General features: G+C 48.1%; 1 protein-coding gene and 1 pseudogene across 5 annotated transcripts in view; one reads left to right on the top strand and one right to left on the bottom strand.

The window, feature by feature from the left end:
- The first annotated feature begins 531 nt into the window (after positions 1-531).
- LOC116554970 lies at positions 532-1,348 on the top strand (annotated as a pseudogene).
- A 17,488-nt stretch (positions 1,349-18,836) lies between these two features.
- Positions 18,837-23,893, bottom strand: part of ATP2A2 (ATPase sarcoplasmic/endoplasmic reticulum Ca2+ transporting 2) — a 65,132-nt gene continuing 60,075 nt past the window's right edge. The window contains exons 20-22 of one of the 5 annotated variants that reach the window (XR_004257176.1): positions 23,765-23,885; positions 22,299-22,693; positions 18,837-19,632 (exon numbers count right to left, since the gene is read on the bottom strand). Coding sequence is in view for 4 of the 5 variants with exons in the window: in XM_032301366.1 (XP_032157257.1) it covers positions 23,616-23,885 (270 nt within the window). In the remaining variant the exon portion in view is untranslated. Of the gene's footprint in view, positions 19,633-22,298; positions 22,694-22,762; positions 23,886-23,893 lie in introns of those variants that run through there. The other 4 variants (XM_032239188.1, XM_032239197.1, XM_032301366.1 and 1 more) reach the window with 4 other exon arrangements.

Raw genomic sequence — 23,893 nt, 5'->3', positions numbered from 1 at the left:
TAAAATAGGCAAAAAGTTTCTGTGTTTCAGTCTGAGACCCAAAGACTCTGCAACATCACTTGATCTGAGCTGCTTCTAAAGAGACATGCAAGGCCAGATGTGCTCACACTTGTAATCCCAGCACTTTGGGAGGCCAAGGCGGGTGGGTCACTTGAGGCCAGGAGTTTGAGACCAGCCTGGCCAACATGGTGAAACCCTGTCTCTACTAAAAATACAAAAATTAGCTGGGCATGGTGGCATGTACCTGTAATCCTGGCTACTCAGGCAGCTGGGCAGGAGAATGGCTTGAACTGGGACCCGGGAGGTGGAGGTTGCAGTGAGCCAAGATAGCACCACTGCACTCCAGCCTGGGCAACAGAGCAAGACTCCATCTCAAAAACAAATTAGCCAGGCATGGTGGTGCACACCAGTAATCTCGGCAACTCAACACTTGGGAGGCTAAGGCAGGAAAATCACCTGAACCCAGGAGGTGGAGGTTTGCAGTGAGCCCAGGATCGTGCCCCTGAGCAACAGAGACAGTGTTTCAAAAAAAAAAAAAGCCCCTGCAGACAGTTGGGGTCACACTAGGTGAGTGTATGACCAGAAGAAGCTGCCTGCCCCTTGGGCTAGGCATAGTCTCCTGGATGCAGCCTTACCTCATGGACTTCTTCAGCTCCATGACCTGTCAGTACTGTAATGAGAGAGGAGAAGTGAAGCCTCTTTGCCTTTCCCCTGACTCCAGGAGGAAGCCCAGCCCCACCATGCAATCTCGTCTCTGCATGGCAGGCCCACTGCCGCACTCACATACCCCTGGATCAGGGTCCCAGAGCCCAGGTCCCATGTATCGCCCTCAACTGGTGCCCTCCCGCCTTCCCCTTCCATGGCATGCGCCTCAGCCCTGCTGAGAGCCTCTGTGTACTCCAGGCTCCTCCAGCCCAGCAGCTCCCAGGATGTATCCTCGCTCCCTGCAGCCTGCACCTCCAGCCCCAAGGTAACAGGTTGGAAGAGGCAGCTGAAGCTGTGAAACCACCTCACACGGGATCGAGAAAACACTTGGTCCATATCAAAGAATGGTGCTCAGAGGGTGCTGAAGCTGTCGCTTGGCACTGCCACTGTCACTTTCTCACAAACCCAAAACCTCAAGGGCAGGGAGCTCCAGGAGGCAGGGACAGAACCAGGCTGCTCAGCCCTGTGGCTGTCCTACTGAGCCACCTGCCAGGAGACCAGGCACGTGACCAAGGACAGCCCCCTAATGCCCAGTCACTACAAGTTCCTTCTGGGCTCTGGAGTCCCATACAGCCAGTATGGGGGTGTTTTAACTGAGTCATTTCTCCGCCTTCCAGATTGTTAAGAGACCACCTGGGTCTGAAAAGCCTCCCCTCCCCCTCAGAACCCGTGGGCTGTGAGGGCAGTTAGCTGTGTAGCCCCTGCTGCCTCCCAGGATGAGGACTAAATGAGCCTGTGCAGCATTAAGCATCTATTGTGACACCCTCACAGAGGGAGTGCCAGCTGGCCAGGCTTCCCTGAGGAGCTGGGAGTGGTGCTGTCCTGGAATCCCTGGAGGACCCTCAGCCGAGCAGGGAGGCAGGCTCCAGAGTCAGGGTGAGCCCTGCCCTTCAGCAGGACCTCCCATTTTTCATTTCTGAACTGCTGGTCTCCAGGGACCTGGTAGGTATGTCCCTACTCATAGGGCTGATGACAGAAGCTCTCCCTGCAGCCACAGCTTGGGGACCACACTCGTGCCTCTGAATTCCTCAGAATGAGGCTAGCTTTTGCCCAGATCTTCAGTCCCCAGACTTGAGCATCCATTTCAGTGATGCAGGTTCCAGGCCCAGCACCAAACTTTTATTGGAATCCATGGGCCAGGCCCAGCAGTCTGCAGCTTTCACTCCCCACACTGGCTTCCTATTCTATTCAGGTGTTCCCTGGAAGTATTGAGAAACCTGGGAGAGGGGAGCTCAAAGATCCTAGGAGCTGCAGGCCTGACCCCAGAGAGCCCTTGAGGGTTTCCACTCTGCAGCTGCCTGTGGGTGGGAGGAACCTGCCTACAAAGGCCTCACCTGCCGCTTCCTGCCTTCCCAGCCCTTCACTGGCTCACCTGTGGCAGGCCAGGGCCTGCGCAGAGCTGCTTCCCAGAACTCAGTCAAGCTCTCCCGGTGAGCTGCTCTCTGGGCCCTCAGGCCTGCATTCCCCGCTGACGACAGGCAGTGAGTCCAGACTCCACATATACCTCACCAAGGACGGCTGTGGCCAGGTCACCAGGAAGCCCTGCACTGGGAGGGGCTGTTGAGGTAAGTGCCTTACTAAGATTTTCCACTTCCTACAGGAGCCTCCCTGCCCCAGGGCAGCAGGAGGGGCCTCAGCTGCCACCTCTTTTCTTGGGGCACAGTGCAGATCTGCTGCCTAAACGCCTCCAGGCCTGGGTGAACTTAGCACCCCTGCCCCTGCTGCACCTGGGCCACCACTGGCCTGGCCTAGGGTGTTGGGTTGTCCCAGATTGTTGTGAAAGGTCGTTGGCGTCACAGAGCACACGGCACCAGCAAGGTCAGGTACAAGCGAGGAAGCCCATAGTGTGGCCTCTGCAGCAGCCATGAAAAGAAAACATGAATTTTAAAATAACAGAGTGCCCCTGTGCACTGCTGGTAGGAATGTAAGGTGGTGCAGCCACCGTGGAGAACAGTCTGATGATTCAGAAATTCAAACAGTATTACCCTACGATCCAGCGTTTCACCTCTGGGTGTACACCCGAAGAAGTGAGAGCCAAAACTCCTACAGATTACACATCCATGTCCACACAGCACTGTCCACAGTAGCAAAAGGTGGAAACAACTCATGTGTCCTTAGATGAGTAGATAAACCGAGGTGCATCTTTCAGTACAATGAAATAAGAGCCTTGAAAGGGCAAGTGACACATGCTACAACACGGAGGAACTTTTGAGAACATTATTTGTGTGGAAGAAGCCAATTACAAAAGGTCAAATGATGTGTGACTCCATGAATCCGAAGTGCGGCTGGCACAGTCAAATTCATAGAGACAAAGTAGATTAGAGGCTGCCAGGGGCTGCAGGGAAGGAATGAGTTAGTGTCTAATAGGGATATGGTTTCTGCTTAGAATATTTAACAAGCTCTGGATGTGTTGCTGATGGTCGCACATTTTATGTTATATATGTTTTATGACCGAAAAGAAAAAAACAACGAGGCTGGCCAGGGTGGCTCATGCCTGTAATCCCAGCACTTTGGGAGGCCAAGGTGGGTGGATCACGAGGTCAGGAGATCAAGACCAGCCTGAGGAACATGGTGAAACCCCGTCTCTACTAAAAATATAAAAATTAGCCAGGCATGGTAGCATGTGTCTGTAATAAGATACTCAGGAGGCTGAGGCAAAAGAATCACTTGAACCTGGGAAGCAGAGGTTGCAGTGATCCAAGATCGTGCGACTGCACTCCAGCCTGCAATAGAGTGAGACTCCATCTCAAAAAAACAAAAAAGTGAAGAAATGGCCTATAAGCCTGCCATCTAGTTAACCTCAGTGAACACATCTTAATTTATGTGAAATATGGTATGTATTTGTAAAATATATGTGTCATAAAACTATACATGGTTTAAAAAATTCAGGCCAGGTGTAGTGCCTGATGCCTTTAATCCCAGCACTTTGGAAGGCTAAGGTGGACAGTTCACTTGAGCTCAGGAGTTCAAAGCCAGCCTGGGTAACATAGTGAGACCCCATGTCTACAAAAAAAATGTTGTAATTAGCTGGACATTGTGATGTGTCCCTGTGGTCCCAGCTTCAATGCACACGGGAGCTACTCCGGAGGCTGGGATGAGAGGACTGCTTGAACTCAGAAGGTGGAGGTTGCAGTAAGCTGTGGTTGTACCACTGTACTCCAGCCTGGGTGACAGAGTGACACCCTCTCAAAAAAATAAAAATAGAAATTAAACCATGAAAGGCATAAAATTAGAAATACATCTACTTCCCAATCTACAGAATTTATTGTTTCTCCCCAAAATAAGTTTCTCGTTCTACCTTTATAAAAATAATTTTGTGCTTGTCCTTAACTTAAATATCATAAAAAATATTCTGCCAGGTGTGGTGGCTCATGCCTGTAATCCCAGCATTTTGGGAGGCCAATGCAGGTGGATCACCTGAGGTTGGGAGTTTGAGACCACCCTGGCCAACATGGTGAAACCCAACAGGGTGAAACCTGTCTCTACTAAAAATAAAAAAATTAGCCGGGCATGGTCGTGGGCACATGTAGTCCCAGCTATTGGGGAGGGTAGGGTAGGAGAATTGTTTGAACCCAGGAGGTGGAGGTTGCAGTGACCCAAGATAGTGCCACTGCACTCCAGCGGGGGTGACGGAGTGAGACTTCGTATGGGGGAAAAAAAAGAGGCTGTGCTGTGCATAGAGACATTCCAGGCAGCATCAGTGCACCCCATAATCATCAGTGCTGTGGAATCCATTCTGCAGAAGGAACAGGTTTGGCAACGCTTCTGCTACTGGTAGACGCTTGTTTTCCAGTTTTGTACATAATTATTTCAGTCTGTGCTGTCATTAACATACTTTGCCATAATATTCCAAGGATACGCAGTGGTCAAGTTCCTTGCAGTGAAATTCCTGCGTCTCAGAGCCTGTGCATTGACATGACTCATGGGTGCTGTCAGGTTGCTCTCCAACAAATAACAGGTTCCAGTGCCTGTTTCCCTGCCCCTCATCAGCACCACTATCATCAAGTGCTTTCATTTGGTTTTTATGGTTTTTACCAACCTCAGATGTGATCAGTACTCCCTTGCTTTTATTTGCTTTAGCTGCTATTCCTTTTTTTTGAGACAGAGTCTTGCTCTGTTGCCAGGCTGGAGTACAGTGGTACAATCTCAGCTCACTGCAACCTCTGCCTCCTGGGTTCAAGCAATTCTCCTGCCTCAGCCTCCCAAGTACCTGGGATTACAGGCATCCGCCACCATGCCCAATTAATTTTTGCATTTTTAGCAGAGATGAGGTTTTGCCATGTTGGTCAGGCTTGTCTTGAATTCCTGGCCTCAAGTGATCCATCCACCTCCCAAAGTGCTGGGATTATAGATGTGAGCCACTGTGCCCGGCCTAGCTGCTTTTTTTTTTTTTTTTTTCTTTCTGAGACAGAGTCTTGCTTTGTCACCCAGGCTGGAGTGCAGAGGCTCGATCTCCGCTCACTGCAACTTCTACCTCCGGGGTTCTTTTTTTTTTTTTTTGAGACGGAGTTTCGCTCTTGCTACCCAGGCTGGAGTGCAATGGCGCAATCTCGGCTCACCGCAACCTCCGTCTCCTGGGTTCAGGCAATTCTCCTGCCTCAGCCTCCTGAGTCGCTGGGATTACAGGCACACGCCACCATGCCCAGCTAATTTTTTGTATTTTTAGTAGAGACGGGGTTTCACCATGTTGACCAGGATGGTCTTGATCTCTTGACCTCGTGATCCACCCGCCTCGGCCTCCCAAAGTGCTGGGATTACAGGCTTGAGCCACTGCGCCCGGCCGGAGTTTCGCTCTTGTTACCCAGGCTGGAGTGCAATGGCGCGATCTCGGCTCACCGCAACCTCCGCCTCCTGGGTTCAGGCAATTCTCCTGCCTCAACCTCCTGAGTAGCTGGGATTACAGGCACGCTCCACCATGCCCAGCTAATGTTTTTTGTATTTTTAGTAGAGACGGGGTTTCACCATGTTGACCAGGATGGCCTCGATCTCTTGACCTCGTGATCCACCCGCCTCCGCCTCCCAAAGTGCTGGGATTACAGGCTTGAGCCACCGCGCCCGGCCTACCTCCTGGGTTCAATCAGTTCTCCAGCCCCAGCCTCCCAAGTTGCTGGGACTATAGGCTCACACCTGGCTAATATTTGTATTTTTACTAGAGATGGGGTTTCAACCATGTTGGCCAGGCTGGTCTCAAACTCCTGACCTCAGGTGATCCACCTGCCTTGGCCTCCTAAAGTGCTGAGATTATAGGCGTGAGCCACCATGCCCAGCCCCTAGCTGCTATTTCTTGAGTGCTCCTCTGGACCAGGCCATGAGGCATGGCCTTTGCCTATGTTACCACATCTCAGCCGCACACCTCCTGAAGTTGGAGAGGTAGAATTGGCCCTTTTCACAGATAAGCACACTGAGTCTCAGATGGACACATTAGGACAAATTTGTCTGTCCAGAGCCTCCAGTCCTGGAGCTTCAGTATGGTCTTAATTGCGATCTCTCCACAATTTTGTAATATATTCTGTTCCAGAGAAAACAGCCGCACTAAGCCTGCCTCCGTCTGTCACTGTGGGCCTCAGCCTTGCTGTGCCTAAAGGCTGCAGACAGTCTGGCAAGGACAGTGCGTCACGACGCAGCTCTCGCTGGCCACTTAAATCTTCCAGTGTCTGTCTATAAACAATCCTCTGGCGACCTCCTTTGTGCTATTTTTTTTTCCTTCTTTGGGTAAATTCTCAGCAGGGGGTTTTGGAGTGAGAGTATAATCATTTTTGGAACTTTCAAGGGGGCTGGCTGGCTTGTCCTCTCTGCATGGCAAGCCTGTACACCCAGATTGGCCTGGCAGCCTCCCTGTCTACACAGGGAGCCCCTCCGTGGGCTCCAGGTTAGGGGCAAACCAAGAACTCTGCAATCTCTGAGTGCCTACCCTGCTTTTTCTTGCTGGAGCTGGGAGCCTGTGGTGTGTTCTGTGGTCCTCCCAGGACTCCCCCTTAGCTTTCTCAGGCCTGTGGGATTTGGGGTCCTTCCCCCTTGCCTGGCTCTGCAGTTGGGGTGTTTCCAAGATTGAGGTCAGTTTCTCCCCTGTCGAGGGCTGAGGGAGACAGCGCTTGAGGTTTTGTGTGTGTGGAGGGGTGCTGGCTGCTTGTGTCATCCCTAAGTCCCCCTCCTTCTTTCAGTGTCACCTCAGAGGTACCTACCCTCCCCACTAGGAGGGCTGAGGCCTGGGGGAGGGCCTCTCTACACTATCAGGGGAAGCCTCCACCTCATGGCCTGTTACTGGCTCTGTGGCCATGGGCAGCTCCCTTGGCTTCTCTGTGCCTCTGCATTCCTTTGATATAGGACTCAGAGAGTTGGGTCTCCCACCCTGTCGTCAGGTGGGGGCATAACACAAAAGGGGCTTTATAGCAGGGATGGCAGCACTTGGCACGCTGGGTGGGGTGTATGGGTGGGGAGCAGCCTCTGAGGGCTAAACCTAGGACCTGTCAGCATCCCTGAGGACAGGGACCTTGCCTTCTGCCCCGTGGCCTGGGACCCCTTTGGCACTAGATCAGAAGATATGCCCTGAAACCCTAAGTGCGGGGCCTGATCTTGTTTAAGCAAAACGTCCACAGAAGTTATTGTTTTTCCTTTTTGGTCATCTACCCATGACCTCAGTCAGCTAGCCCCTTGGCCCATTGGCCCATCTGCCCTATCAGTCCCCATGGGACAGTAGAGGTTTGGCCCAGGAATCAAGTGGGAACCACAGCCAGCAGGGGTCTGTCCTTGACAAGTTGGTTCCCAGACTGAAGCCCCAGCTTTGAAGGGCCCAAACAAGCTGACCCCAGAACCCCTGCAGGCCCAGGCCACTCTCCACATCCATGTTGCTGCTGTTTGGTAAAGGCTACTAGTGTGACAGGAAGGGACAGAGGTGTACATTCCCCTTCTGGAGCTTGTTCCAGAATGCTGGCCATATACACAAGACACACAGTGACCTGGGGGCAGCTTCTGTCCTCCTAGGGGAGGCCAGGGAGGGACCCCCTCTGAGTCGAGGCTGTGTGGAGACCCCTGAGCAGATCTGGAAGAGTGGTCCCTGTGCAGAATGAGCCTCCAGTGAGCCTAGGCCAAGGGCCTATCTGGGGCCTGGCAGGGATTTCTTGATTGTTTTAATAAAAATGGAACATTGGAGAAATACAGCATATATACAGAAGCACACAAAAACATAGTAGGAGTGTTTACAAAACCACAGGAAAAATGTGCTGGGATTACAGGCATGAGCCACTGCACCTGGCCCTTTTTCTGTTTTTAAGACAGTGTCTTACTCTGTTACCCAGGCTGGAGTACAGTGGTGCAGTCACAGCTCACTGCAGCCTCAACCTCCTGGGCTCAAGCCGTCCTCCCACCTCAGCCTCCCTCTTAGCTGGGACCACAGTTATGTGCCGTCACATCTTGCTAATTTTTTTAAAAAAAATTTTGCCAGGCACAGTGGTGTGCGCCTGTAGTTCCAGCTACTTGGGAGCCTGAGGTTCGAGGATGGCTTGAGCCCTGGCGTTCCGGGCTGTTGTGCATATGCCAATCAGGTGTTCGCACTAAGTTCAACATCAGTATGGTGACCTCCTGGAAGTGGGGGGCTGCCAGATTGCCTAAGGAGGGGTGAACTGGCCCCGGTCAGAAGCGGAGCAGGTCAAAACTCCTGTGCTGATCAGTGGTGGGATCATACCTGTGAATAGACACTGCACTTCAGCCTGGATAACATATCGAGACCCTGTAATTAAAAAGAAATTGTAAGGCTTAGGTGGGAGATGGATCACCTGAGGCCAGGAATTTGATACCAGCCTGGTCAACATGGTGAAGCCCTGTCTCTACTAAAAATACAAAAAATTAGCCAGGTATGCTGGTGCAAACCTGAAATCCCAGCTACTGGGGAGGCTGAGGCAGGAGAATTGCTTGAACCTGGGAGATGGAGGTTGCAGTGAACTGAGATTGTGCCATTAGACTCCAGCCTGGGCAACAAGAGCAAAACTCCATCTCAAAACAAACAAAATTGTAGAGACAGGGTCTTGCTCTGTTGCTTAGGCTGGTCTCAAACTCCTGGGCTCAAGTGATCTTCCCTCCTCAGCCTCCCAAAGTGTTGGGATTACAGGCATGAGACACTGTGCCTGGTTAAGTCTCAGTTTTCAATAGAATCATAGAATCTGTTTCTTTTTCTTTTCTTTTTTTCTTTTTTTTTTTTTTAAGACAGGGTTTCACCATGTTGGTCAGGCTGGTCTTGAACTACTAACCTCAGGTGATCCGCCTGCCTTGGCCTCTAAAGTGCTTGGATTACAGGCGTGAGCCACCATGCCCGGCCTAGTATCTGTTTCTTAACAGGTTATGATTGATAAATATCAAAAAATATAAATGTTAATGTTCATACATTTTTAGTCACAAATCAAGGCATTTTGAGTAATTTACAAACTTACAAAATAAACATTCATTCATTCATTCATTCATTCATTCGTTTATTTGAGACAGAATCTCTGTCTCCCAGTCTGGAGCGCAGTGACGTGATCTCGGCTCACTGCAATCTCCGCCTCCTGAGTTTAAGCAATTCTGCTTCAGCCTTCCAAGTAGCTCGGATTACAGGTGCCCACCACCATGCCCAGTGAATTTTTGTATTTTTACAAAAATAGTACAAACAATTTCCGTATGCCCTTCTCCTAGAGTCTGCACATTTAATATTCCTTTCTTTTCTTTTTTCGGACAGAGTCTTGCTCTTGTTGCCCAGGCTGGAGTACGGTGGCACGATCTCGGCTCACTGCAGCCTCCACCTCCTGGGTTCAAGTGATTCTCCTGCCACAGCCTCCTGAGAAGTTGGTACTACAGGCACACGCCACCACACTCGGTTAATTTTTTTGTAGAGACAAAGTTCTCACTATGTTGCTCAGGCTGGTCTCGAACTCCTGGGCTCAAGTGATCCTCCCGCCTTGGCCTCCCAAATTACTGGGATTACAGGCGTGAGCCACCGCGCCCAGCCTCTGCTTATTTTGATAAAAAACATTCAATTTGGCTGGGCGCGGTGGCTCACGCCTATAATCCCAGCACTTTGGGAGGCCGAGGCGGGTGGATCACGAGGTCAAGAGATTGAGACCATCCTGGTCAACATGGTGAAACCCCGTCTCCACTAAAAATACAAAAATTAGCTGGGCATGGTGGCGTGTGCCTGTAGTCCCAGCTACTCAGGAGGCTGAGGCAGGAGAATTGCCTGAACCCAGGAGGCGGAGGTTGCGGTGAGCCGAGATCGCACCATTGCACTCCAGCCTGGGTAACATGAGTGAAACTCCATCTCAAAAAAAAAAAAAAAAAAAGTACAGATTGCTGCCAGGCATGGTGGCTCATTCCTGTAATCCCAACACTTTGGGAGGCTGAGGCAGGTGGATCATCTGAGGTCAGGAGTTTGAGACCAGCCTGCCCAACATGGTGAAACCCTGTCTCTAATAAAAATACAAAATTAGCTGGGTATGGTGGCACATGCCTGTAATCCCAGCTACTTGGGAGGCTGAGGCACGAGAATCGCTTGAACCCAGGAGGCAGAGGTTGCAGTGAGCAGAGATCATGCCATTGTACTCCAGTCTGGGCAATGAGAAAAACCTGAACCCAGGAGGCGGAGGTTGCGTGAGACGGAGTTTCGCTCTTGTTACCCAGGCTGGGCTCACCGCGACCTCCGCCTCCTGGGTTCAGGCAATTCTCCTGCCTCAGCCTCCTGAGTAGCTGGGATTACAGGCACGCGCCACCATGCCCAGCTAATTTTTTGTATTTTTAGTAGAGACAGGGTTTCACCATGTTGACCAGGATGGTCTCGATCTCTTGACCTCGTGATCCACCCGCCTCGGCCTCCCAAAGTGCTGGGATTACAGGCGTGAGCCATCGCGCCCGGCCTAGAGCAAAACTTTATCTCAAAAATAAAAAAAAAGTACAGATTGCTTTCCAAAATAGGAATGTCTCACTGAGCATGCAAAAATCATTCTCTTGTAATAGAGCAACAGGAATAACATATTTAGTATATTCTAAAAATGTTGTTATTGCTTATATTTGGGTTTGGAATCTATCATCTTCTCCTTTCTGGTCTGTAATTTTAGGTTCCTTTTTTCCTTCAGCTGGTTTGCTAGTCTTGCCGGTGTTTCTGTTCCTTTAGTGGTTATCCTAGGAATTGCAATGTGCTTATTTAACGTGTCCATATCTAAAGTTAACTGACACCTTTACTGTCTGTCCTCTAAGATCATTTAAACTCTGTTTACCTGCAGTCCCAACTGGAGTTTCCCTTAGTGTGGGTCTGCTGATGAAGAACTGTGTCTTTCCTTTAATTTTTTTTAAGTCAGAGTTGTCCTCTGTCACCCAGGCTGGAGTGTAGTGGCGAGATCTTGGCTCACTGCAACCTCCGCCTCTCGGGTTCAAGCAATTCTCCTGCCTCAGCCCCCCGAGTAGCTGGGATTACAGGTGCCCACCTAATCACGCCCAGCTAATTTTTGTATTTTTAGTAGAGATGAGGTTACATCATGTTGGCCAGGCTGGTCTCTTTGGCCAGGCTGGTCTTGAACTCCTGACCTCATAATCCACTCACCTCAGCTTCCCAAAGTGTTGGGATTACAGGCGTGAGCCACCATGCCCAGCAAGAACTCTGTTTATTTCTTTTTCTTTTTTTTTTTTTTTTTGACAAGGTTTCATTCTGTTGCCCAGGCAGGAGTGGCGTGACTTCGGCTCACTATAACCTCTGCCTCCCAGGCTCAAGTGATTCTCCTGCCTCAGACTGCTGAGTAGCTGGGATTACAAATGGGTGCCTCTACTGCCCAGCTAATTTTTGTGTTTTTAGTAAAGACGAGATTTCACCATGTTGGTCAGGCTGGTCTCGAACTCTTGACCTCATATGGCCCACCCACCTTTGCCCCGCAAAGTGCTGGGATTACAGGTGTGAGCCACTGCACCCGGCTGGAAGAACTATGTTTTTGCCTGAAAATATCTTTATTTCCCCCCGAATACTGTATGCTTAAATACTGCATACTCACTCCAGGATGCCATTAATCACCTTTGGCACATGAAGCTGTCATCCCGCTGCTTTCCGGCTTCTGTTGTTGTTACTGTTGTTACTGTTGCAATGTCGGTCTCCTTTGAAGATGATATCTACCCTGCCCTATCCTTCACTGCTCTTAAGATTTTCTTTGGTTTTCTGCAGCTTATTATACTATGTCTAGGTCTGGATTGATTGACTTCTTTCTTTTTTTTTTTTTTTTTTTGAGGTAGGATCTGGGTCTGCCACTCAGGCTGGGAGTGCAGTGGTGCAATCTCAGCTCACTGCAGCCTCTGCCTCCCAGACTCAAGCCATCCTCCCATCTCAGCCTCTAAAGTAGCTGGGAATACAGGAATGTACTGCTACACCCAGCTTTTTTTTTTTTTTTTTTTTTTTTTTTTAGTAGAGATGGGTTTTTGCTCTGTTTTCCAGGTTGGCTTTGAACTGCGGGTCTGAAGCAATCCTCCCACCTTGGCCTCCCAAAGTGCTGAGATTACAAGTATGAAGCATCGTACCCAGCCTGGGTTTCTTTTTATTTATCCTATTTGGAAGCTGTTAGGATTCTAGGATCTGTAGACTGCTGTCTATCGTCAGTTCTAGAAAATTCTCAGCCATACTCTCTTGTATTTTTGTTGTTATTATTTAGAGACAGGGTCTTGTACTGTCACTAAAGCATTCACACATAACCTGGGCTGGTTACCCCTGCTTAGGCATCCTGGTGGTCTCCTCCTCCCAGGTTACCATAGTGATGCTGAATTTAGTGTGGACACCTGATCAGCATAACACACTACAGCCCAGAACGCCTGGACTTGAGCAATCCTCCCACCTCAGCCTCCCGAGTAGCTGGGACTATAGGCATGCACCACCACACCAAGTAAAAACAATTTTTTAATTAGCCAGATGTGACATCAGGTGCCTATGGTCCCAGGGCTGGAGTGTAGTAGTGTGCTCATGGCCACTGCAGCTTCCACCTCTCTGCCTCAAGCAATCTTCCTGCCTCAGCTTTCCAAGTAGCCAGGACTACAGGCATGCACTACCACATGCCTAATTTAAAAATTATGTTCTGCAGACAGGGTTTTGCCATGTTGCCCAGGCTGTTCCCACGCTCCTGGGCTCAAGTGATCCTCTGGCTTCAGCCTCACAAAGTGCTGCGATGACAGGTGTGAGCTGCTGTGCCTGGCCCGCTTTTGAAGGTACAGTGAAATGTACATTTGACTTTGTCACTTTTCTCAGTCTTCTAGGTATCTTAACCTTTCTTGCATGTTTCCAGCCTTTCCCCCCTACCTTCACCTGCTGCATTCCAGTTAATTTCTTCTCATCTATTGTTTCATTCATTATTTTGCTGTGTCAACTCTGATGCCACATCCAACCATAAAGTTTTTTGTTTTGTTTTTTTGTTTTTTTGAGACAGGCAGGGTCTTGCAGTGTTCAGGCTAGAGTGCAGTGGTGCAATCAGCTCACTATAACCTCAAACTCCTGTGCTTATGTGATCCTCCCACCTCAGGCCCCTCAGTAGCTGGGACTACAGGCATGTGCTACTATGCCAGGATAATTTCTAAATTTTTTGCAGATTTGGGGTCTCACTATGCTGCCCAGGCTGGCTAATCTTTTTTTTTTTTTTTTTTTTTTTTGAGACAGAGTCTTGCTCTGTCACCCAGGCTGGAGTGCAATGGCGCGATCTCGGCTCACCGCAACCTCCGCCTCGTGGGTTCAGGCAATTCTCCTGCCTCAGCCTCCTGAGTAGCTGGGATTACAGACATGCACCACCATGCCCAGCTAATTTTTTGTATTTTTAGTAGAGACGGGGTTTCACCATGTTGACCAGGATGGTCTCGATCTCTTGACCTCGTGATCCACCTGGCTCGGCCTCCCAAAGTGCTGGGATTACAGGCGTGAGCCACTGCGCCCGGCATTTTTTTGTATTTAATGGAGATGGTATTTTACCATGTTGACCAAGCTGGTCTTGAACTCCTGACCTCAAGTGATCCACCTGCCTCAGCCTCCCAAAGTGCTGGGATTACAGGTGTGAGCCACTGCTTCCAGCCCCATTCATTTTTACATTCTGATGATTATGCTTTTCTCACTTTGCTGGTCTGATGACCTCAACAGTTTTGAGGAGTACCAGTCAGGGATTTTTTGTTTAGGGATTGGTCAGGTGTTTTCTTGATGATTAGACTAAGGTTGTGTATTATAGGAGAAAGACTACAGAGGTAAAATGCCGTTTTCATCACTTCAGATCAAGGGTGCACGCTTTCAAGATGACACCACCTGGCTGAGGTAGCATGTCAGGTCTCCATGGTGATAGGCGCTTTCCCATCCCCACTGTATGTACTCTTTGGAACACAGTGCAGCCCACAGAGGAGGCGAGGCTCTACCTCCTCAGGGCAGTGTCTATGTAAATTACTTGGAATTCTGCATGGAGGGTTTCTAGTTACCCCCATTTTTTGTTTGTTTTTGAGATGGAGTCTCTCTCTGTTGCCCAGGCTGGAGTGCAGTGGCATGATCTCGGCTCACTGCAACCTCTGCCTCCTGGGTTCAAGCGATTCTCCTGCCTCAGCCTTCTGAGTAGTTGTGATTACAGGCATGCGCTACCATGCCTGGCTAATTTTTGTAGAGACAGGGTTTCAGTATGTTGGTCAGGCTGGCCTCAAACTCCTAACTTCGTGATCCGCCCACCTCAGCCTTCCAAAATGCTGGGATTACAGGCATAAGCCACAGCACCCAGCCTAGTTATCCCCATTTATTTATGTAGCCGTTTGTTTATGTCAGTGTGGACACGTGGATATTTATACTTCGGCTTCTAGTCCAATTCTACTTTATTTTGCTGCTCACATTCTTTTGGCTTTGGCTCTTGTGGCTTTTTCAGTTGGCTCTTGTGTCCCTTTCACATAACCACATCTTTGATTGTTGTTTTTGAGTCCTTCCTTCCTGGCAGGCACTTCGGTATTCTCCAGGCATGTGCTGTGCATTTTCCACCCCATCTCTAGAATCAGCCATTTCTCCAAGGACCCTTGATTTTTTTAAATTGGAGAATAGCATTAGAAACCTAACACTGGGAGCCAAGTATGTTCACTGCCTTCTGAGCTGACAGTACAAGAAAATGCATGTATGTAGTGACCTGTATATATACACATCATGATCAGCAGTTTTTCTTGTTTTGTTTTGTTTTGTTTTTTTTTGAGACGGAGTTTCGCTCTTGTTACCCAGGCTGGAGTGCAATGGCGCGATCTCGGCTCACCGCAACCTCCGCCTCCTGGGTTCAGGCAATTCTCCTGCCTCAGCCTCCTGAGTAGCTGGGATTACAGGCACGCGCCACCATGCCCAGCTAATTTTTTGTAGTTTTAATAGAGACGGGGTTTCACCATGTTGACCAGGATGGTCTTGATCTCTTGACCTCGTGATCCACCCGCCTCGGCCTCCCAAAGTGCTGGGATTACAGGCGTGAGCCACCGCGCCCGGCCAGCAGTTTTTCTTTTTTTGAAACAGACTCTCACTGTGTCATGCAGGCTGGAGTGCAGGGGTGCAATCTCGGTTTCATTGCAAACTTGACCTCCTGGGTTCAGGTGATCCTCCTACCTCAGCCTCCAGAGTACCTGGGACCACAAGCATGCGTTGCCATGCCTGGCTAATTTTTAAATTTTTTGGTAGATATGGGGTCTCACTTGCCCAGGCTGGTCTCAAACTACTGGGCTCATTATCCTTCTGCCTTGGCCTCCTAAAGTGCTGAGATTGTAGGCGTGGGTCACTGTGACTCGCCACTATTAGTGTTTCTGTATGAAACCATCCGTACATATGAAGCTAAACATGACTTCATCCTGATATCGCCGGCTCTAATTCATTACCACATGGATTATTCTAGCCTCCTCCCCTTGCTTGTCTTAGCTTCTCCCCTTGCTTCCTCTGTTTCCTCCCACTCCAACAGAGAGAAACCTGGCTTGCACCATCTGCCATCTATATGCAGCATTTTGTTATTCTCAGCAACTGTCATTACTAGAAACTGTTAACTTCCTTCTGTTTTTTTTAAAAAGAATGATAGATTATAATGCAAACTGCTCTGTAATTGAATATTTCCCTGGGCAGACAACATCTACCAGACATCATTTCTTGTTTGTACACATGTCTACCTTGTCTTTTTTTTTTTTTTGAGATGGGGTCTCACTCTGTCTCCCAGGCTGGATTGCAGTAGTGCAATCTCAGCTCACTGCAACCTCCACCTCCTGGGTTCAAGCGATTCTCCTGCCTCAGCCTCCCGAGTAGTTGGGATTACAGGCGTATGTCACCATGCCTGGCTAATTTTTTTTGCATTTTTAGTAGAGATGGGGTTTCACCATGTTGGCCAGGCTGGTCTTGAACTCTGGACCTCCAGTGATCCACCCACCTCGGCCTCCCAAAGTGCTGGGATTGCGGGTGTGAGCCACTGTGCCCAGCCTCCTGTTGCACAGTATTCCATGGTTTGAATGCTCTCTAGCTTATTCAATTCTTGCCTCTTGATGAACATCAGGTTATTTCCAGTCTTCTGCTGCAACAGTGCAGTAGGGATTATACTTTTTGAACATATGGGAGGATTTCAGGAAAGTGAAGTGCTTGATCCAAGGGTATAGATGTTTAAAAAATCTGAGAGCTGTGTGTGGTAGCTTGTGCCTGTAATCCCAGCGACTAGGGGAGCAGACACAGGAGGGTCACTCGAGGCTAGGAGTTCAAGACCAGCCTAGGCAAGTAGCAAGATCTCATTTCTACCAAAAAGTATAAAATTTGCCAGGTATGGTGGTGCGCACTTGCAGTCCTAGCTACTCAAGAGGCTGAGGCAGGAGGATGACTTGAGTCCAGGAGGTTGAGGCTGCAGTGAGCCATAATGGCACCATTGCACTCCAGCCTGGGAGACAAGAGAACCTGACACCTCTCACCCTCCCAAAAAATGAAAAAAATCTGACATGCAAACAGGTATAATGAACACCTACATCTAAACCTTCCAAATGTTACTGATAGGTAAAGCTCTACCTGCCCTTCCTCATCTCAGCCCCTCTCCCTCACTGAATTAACCACTATTGATTCAGGCTTTCACAGCCTTCTGGCTGATGTCCACAGACTCTTTACCAGTGTTTGGTACTAGTCCATGATAACGTACATTCTGATGTACACTTTCTCTCCTCGGCCATCCTGGCCCGTAAGCCATGTTTAGAGGATATGAGGCAGTATTGTGCATATTGGTATGTTGCTACACTTGGCTTCACTGTTGAGGATTTATCTAGGTTGATAATATATAGTTCTAGCTTATTTCATAGTTGAGTATCATCTGAATGTGCCTGAATGTAGTCACCCATTTTCCTGCTGGTGGTTTCATTTTTCTCCAGAAACTCTCCTGTGGCTCTTCCACAGGAGAGATTTTCTAGGCCTGTCTAGGAGTGGACCTGTGGGGTAGGTGGGTGCTGAGAGCATCTCTAGGTTCACCGACAGATTTGGTCACTCCCTAAAGCGCATCCTTGCAAGCTGCTCCATCCTTGGTATCAGAAGACCCACTTCTTGGGATGTTACCTTGTGATTTTAATTTGCCAGTGGAGTTGAGCATCTTTTCACATGTCTGAGCTATTCATTTTCTCCTGTTTATACTATTTAGCCATTTTGTCTTTTGGGGTTGTAGTTGCGTTTTCCAAATATTTTGATGTGCAGTTTATTGATGTAAGTGACACAGCTTTATTTTTCTCAGGATGACCACCCACATAACAATCCAACTTTTGTCTACTAAGCTTCACCACCACCCTTCTCAAATGATGGATTTGATTACTGTAGCTTTAAGGTTTGGTGTGCTTCTTTGGTTATCTGCTTGATGTTAGGATCAGCCCAAGGCCACCATTGATATTCTCATATATTGGTATGAATTATGTATCACTCCCATTCAGCTGTCAATTATCCCTGAATCATTAGACATTCCTATCTAGGAACATGTTTCCATTGATCCAGTATGACCCTTGGTTGCTTTTTGTTCATTCCAATTTCCTTCTTATGCCCGATTGCACTGACTGGCACCTCTAGAACCGTGTTCAGTAGTGGGCAATAGTGGACTTGGAGTGCAACTCTCAAGTGTTAACACTTGTGGTTTCTCTTTGTTATAATAAGCCGTACATCGGAATAATTTTAGAAAATGGATGTTAAATTTTATCAAATTTTTTTCTGCATCAGTAGAATTGATAGATTTTAAAATTAGATTTATAGAATCACCCAGCTATCCTTGTATCCTGGTATTTTAAAAAGTGATAAAAGAATCATCTTAGGCAGTTCGCAAAACCAAAAAGCTCAACCCCAAACCCATCACTGCCAAATAAGCACTAACCAGCAAATGAATTCCAACAGCTTCAGTTCCAGTTCACCTCTCTGTTCTATACCCATCAACAACAGGGATGTAGAAATTCACATTTTGAATCTGAAGAGTGTAAACAGCATCTCTCCATTGCTAGTCTCCAAATCTTTCCAGGCTGCTAATAATGAGAGAGTGGAGCCTTGGCTCTCTTCACCACGCCAACAAGTGAGGCCTTGTGTGTGTTTCTTTCTTTTTTTTTTTTTTGAGACGGAGTTTCACGCATGTTACCCAGGCTGGAGTGCAATGGCGCGATCTCGGCTCACCGCAACCTCCGCCTCCTGGGTTCAGGCAATTCTCCTGCCTCAGCTTCCTGAGTAGCTGGGATTACAGGCACGCACCACCATGCCCAGCTAATTTTTTGTATTTTTAATAGAGACGGGGTTTCACCATGTTGACCAGGATGGTCTCGATCTCTTGACCTCGTGATCCACCCGCCTCGGCCTCCCAAAGTGCTGGGATTACAGGCTTGAGCCACCGCGCCCGGCCTGTGTGTGTTTCTTAAGACCCCACTGGTGACACACACTCAGCTTCCCCATCCTTAAGGGACAGGGAGCCAGGGTGGGCTTCACATGAGTGGACCTTCTACCCGTCACCTTGTCTACTGTGAAGTCAAGTCGAGGAGGTTCCTGTCCCATCTAGTCACACAGCCACCTTCACCAGCCTGAGCCTCCCCAGCCTCCCCATAGAGGAGCAGGCCTGGGTGCGGGGTGGAGGCCCTCAGTGCTTATCACTCCCCCTCCCACAGGAGAACAGTCACCAGGACACTGAGAATTTATCATAGAATAGATTTATTTACCTGAAACCATGTCTGTGCGACGCTCATTGTTACCAGCACAGAAAGAAACAAACTGATCTCTATTTACAGTCTAAAGTCAAACATGCGTTGTGATAAACTGACATTTAGCATTTTATTAAGATAAATGCATCACAATATTTATATTGCACCAACATCTGTCTACTGCTTCTGATTTCATTAAATAAGTCACATTTAATACAGTGCGAAAGAGCTGTCTGCACACTCAGAAAATGACTGAAAGTTAACTGGGGGCCTACATTTTAACCAACACCTGTAGTGTTTTTAATGAATTTATAAATAAGCAAACTGTACAGGGCCAATTAAAAAGTAGCATGTTCCAATGTCACTGGAGAGGAATCTGGCTACTTAAAACTGAAGGCATGCATTACAATTGAATACTGTACATTTATATAAGCTATGACATTTTGTAGAGAAATGTGGCGACTTGGCTGACGGCTTCTAAGTTCTTGGATAAGGTTTCAGAACCTCATTCTTCTTGCAGCAAAGAAACCAAACTTCTCTGGAGAGCCTTTCTGATTAAGCTAAATTGTACATTTGTAATTATTATTTTGATTTAAAAGCTAACAACCCCATTGGTAATACACATTTCCTCCACATAACACACAGTGAGTTGGGAACTTTTACTTTTCTTTTTCCCCAACATCAATCATGCAGAGGGTTGGTAGATGTGTTGCTAAAAACGCACATGCACGCAACTGAACACCCTTACATTTCTGCAAAATGGTTTAGGAAGCGGTTACTCCAGTATTGCTGAAAAGGAAAGAAAGAGGAAATCAGCTTCATGAAATACAGAGAGGAAATGTTAGAATAGCTATTTAAATAGATGAAGATCAACAGCGACAGATGAAAAGGAACATTCAGCTTGATCTTTTCAAAGTTTCAAGACCAGCATTTCTGATTTACTGTCCCTGAGGCGCTGCCCACACAGGGTAGCATCTAGAAGCACTGGCTCAGTGACACAGACTCCTTGTGTCACCTGGCTACAGAATAAAGGTTCTGGATGAAAACCCCCACAAGGCAGACACAATCACTGCAGGTGTGAAAGCAGCGAGACAGGCAAGAGGACAAGGTCTTGATTAGTGGTGAGAGGGTGAGGTTGATGGAGAAGTGAGCAGCCCTGCAGCAGCACAGCCTTCCTGCTTCTGCCCTGTCTGTCTGCTCCGCCCTGCCCTGGAGGGGAAACTGGTCATGGGGCAGCTCCTTCCTTTCAGTGTCCTCAGTAAAGGAGGCTGAAGCCTACTCTTCTCGCTAACTGCAGGGGGTGTTTGGACAATTCGGTGGTTAGTCACAGGGCAACTGCTGCCTCCTTGCTCACAGGCGCTGCAGATGTGGTGTGCTCTAGCCCTGGGCAGTGGCTAGGTGCCTTGTAGACACTAAGCTAATGCTTGTGGTTTCCGGTCTTTTTTTTTTAATTAAAAAAAAATTTTTTTTTTAAATTTTATATTTAAGATGGGGTTTCACCATGTTGGTCAGGCTGGTCTTGAATTCCTGACCTCAGGTGATCCACCCGCCTTGGCCTCCAAAGTGCTTGGATTACAGGCGTGAGCCACCACGCCCGGCCAGTCTCGGGTCTTCTGAGGTTTGCCTGCCTCACTCAGGACTGAGGCTCCAGCCCGAGGGTATGAGGGAGCAGCTGTTGTGAGGGAGGTCGCCGAGATGCCCTGCTTGCTCAAGGGACGGCTTCCTCCAGAATGGATCATCTGTATTTTGCAGAGTGAGCTACTACAGTGGTGTCCCAGTTAAACGGTATGTGTGAGGTTGTTGGTCTTCTGGACAAAGCTCAAAGAGGCCAAGGGAGGCATAGGGGGGCAACAAGTGATACTGATGGCTGGACCTTCAGTCACCTGCCCATCAAGAAAGAATGTGGAGTTGAGTTTCAGACCAGAGCTGCCTGACAGCAGGCACACTGCAGCGAGGGGAGGTGCTGGACAGCTACTGTCTCACTGCTGGGTAGGGGCCTGAGGCCAGGGATGCACCAAGGCCATGGTGCTGGACCTGGTCCTTACAGGTTGACTTAGGAGGAGGAGATGCTGAGATGTTTTCACCTGGCAAAGCTTTCAGTGGCATGGACCAAGTGGCCCTGCTCAAAGCAGCAGTCGGCCTAACCCGCTTCCAGCTGTCTGGGACAAAGGAAGGTGGGTCCCTCTATGGCCTCCTCTGTGGGCTGGAGGAGCTGGAAGCTGAGAAACCATGAGGCTGGTCAGGGGCCATGCGTGTGCCTCCCACAGCAGGCCACACTATTCTACATTTTTGGTAAAAGCCGCTAGGTCAAGGAACTGCATCACAAAAAACTGACTGAGTTTTGTTTGCACTCAACAGTAATAGTGCAGCAGTCAGTTTGCAGCCCAGAGATGCACTCCTTGCATTTGGTCCATTCGACCCATTTCTAGTTATACCTCATGATGCTCAAACTGGCAAAATCTACCCCCTGCCCCAAATGTTCCCTGCTGGGCAAAGCAGCCTCCCTTCCCAAGAGCCACAGCTGCCTACCAGCAGTCCTGGAGGCCTCACAGTGAGCCTGATTTTTTTTTTGAGACAGAAAGGGCCTTACTCTGTCACCCAGGCTGGCCTCCAATACCTGGGCTCAAGCAATCCTTCCAGTTTGGCCTTCAGAGGGCTGGGACCACAGGCAGGAGGCATGAGCCACTGTACCCAGCCACAGACTGTGCTTTTAGTTGGTCTCCAGGTTCCATCTCCATGCCTTGGACCTCTGAACTCAGCAGCACCTTGTTCTGCTTGATGTCTCCTAACCCTCCCCAAACTCTAATCATCTGCATTACATCTACTGGCCAGCCCAGTAACTAGAGCCTAAGTAACATTTTTGAGAATATAGTTGAGGTCTCACACCCTGGCTAAGGAGTAAGCTGGTTTTTGGGCTGTCCAGAGCTATGTCCTACTAACTGTGCTTTAACATCCCCTGCAGAGGTAAGTCTTAGCCACAAAGGACAAGACCCAGCAAGGAGGAGAGGGGATGGCCTATTTAAGATGAACCTATTGATACGCCGAGCTCACTGGTTTTAGCTTTTTAATGAACAAGTAGCAGTGCTGTGGGATGATTCCTGGCAGCTGTGAACCCTCATTTTAGCACTAGAGGCTGCACAGCTCCTTTAGCCTGTTGGTCTGGCTGAAAAATGCCTCTCCCCACTCTGGCTTTTGTCTGGGTTGGGCCCTCCCGGTCATCTTGTGGAGCCACTGTCTAGGCAGTCTATGGAAGCCACAACACCAGCCAGCTTATGCCGTGCTTGAGTCACAAAGCAGGCGCCACAGGCAACCCTGCTGCTCGCAGGGCATCAGGGAGCACAGCAGTGTCTGACATGGGGGCAGTTTATTCATTAGGGACATATAGTTATCTCACTTGGTGGCAGTCAGACCCTTTTAGGCTAAAGGATCCAAATTCCAGGGAAGAAAATACTCACATTAGTTGATGGATGTTGGAAGGCATTGGAGGAAAACACCACAGTTAGGACTGTTAATGACTTACACACTGTTGGTGAGACTCATCTTGAACATGCGCAAACATTGATCGTAGTAACGGTGGTGGTGGTTAGTGCCACATTCAAATAAAAATAGTTCTATACAATATGTTCATTTGGTCATGTGCTATTTACAGATTTTACAAAACACACACATACACACGCACACTTGCCCTTATGTTCTCTACACCAGGCCAGCAGAAACTTGCATAAAATGTACATCACAGATAACAATTAGTGCCTGTACATTAAAAATACAATTCCTATGACTACCTACGCAGCAGAGCAGGAGCCTTCTTCCCCTCAAGCAGAGTACAACTAAAGTTCTGAGCTAAGAACTGGAGAGAAAGTTGGACATGTCTGTTAGTCCCAGGTAGGCCACTTAAGAGTTAAAAACAAGACAGTTATTTTTCTCTGTCCATTTAAAATGTTTTATTTTTCTTTTTAAACTAGATCGTGACGTGCCACTGAAATAGGCAATGTTGGCAAAACAATGTCTGTTACAATAAAATACATTAGACATTTAAATAAATAACCTTAAAAACTATGTGAAGGGACATAAACCCGGTCGATTGACTCTGGAACGATGTTTTCTGCACAAGCGAGTACAGGCATACCTCTCGTTAAAACTGATGTAAACAGAACGAACCATCGCAATCCTACAGAAGAAGCCAAGCGGGGCAGGGATGAGGTGGGGGGAGTGGGGGTGAATGGAGGCCAAAGTGGGTGAGGGGAAGTAGCAAACCAAAACAATACTGACTGAGGTAGCAGGACTCTGCTCAGTGCAGAAAAATTGGCTTATGAATAAAAATTAGACTGTGATATCAAATTAAATCCAGATCATCATGCAAAAGACACAATACATGCTATTTAGTTTTAGAAAAAACCACACACATTCATTTCATTTCCTAAAATCTGCTGCCAATTAATTTGCTGACAATGTCTGCTGGCTCAACTATTTTTTTTATACAAGAATGAGTATTAAACAGAACACTGTACATGCTTTTTCATCTACAAAAAAATATTTGCATAAAATAGTGTTAGTTCTCTGTACATGTCAATGGACACTTTAATTATGTGTATAAAAAAGGAAAATCTTGCCCCACTGGAGTCAGAAAAAGCAAAACAAAAATCTAGAGTATGAAACCTCCATCACCAGCCAGTATGTTCATGTGAAAATTCAGCAGAAATAGACAGTTGCTTTAAACAATAAAAAATTAATTGATTAAGTTAAACATCTTCTTTATGGAAAACTGTCAGTCAAGACCAGAACATATCACTAAAGTTAGTGTCTGTGCTATAGACCCAGATCACCAGGGGCATTATGAGCAGCACAAACGGCCAGGAAATCCCATCGGTGCATGCCGAGAACGAGCAGGATTTGGTGGCAGGCTGCACACACTCTTTACCAGGTTCCAGGTAGTTGCGGGCCACAAACTTGAGCGTCTCATCCATGAGAATCACAGGCAAGGAGATTTTCAGCACCATCAGCCACTGGGTCACATTCAGCGGTGTGATCTGGAAGATGAGCTGACGCA

The sequence above is a fragment of the Sapajus apella genome, unplaced genomic scaffold, assembly GCF_009761245.1.
Source record: "Sapajus apella isolate SASKATOON/1434 unplaced genomic scaffold, GSC_monkey_1.0 scaffold2, whole genome shotgun sequence".
Classification (NCBI taxonomy): domain Eukaryota; kingdom Metazoa; phylum Chordata; class Mammalia; order Primates; family Cebidae; genus Sapajus; species Sapajus apella.
The sequence above is the reverse complement of the archived record's forward strand: the minus strand, read 5'-3'. Positions and strand labels throughout refer to the sequence as shown.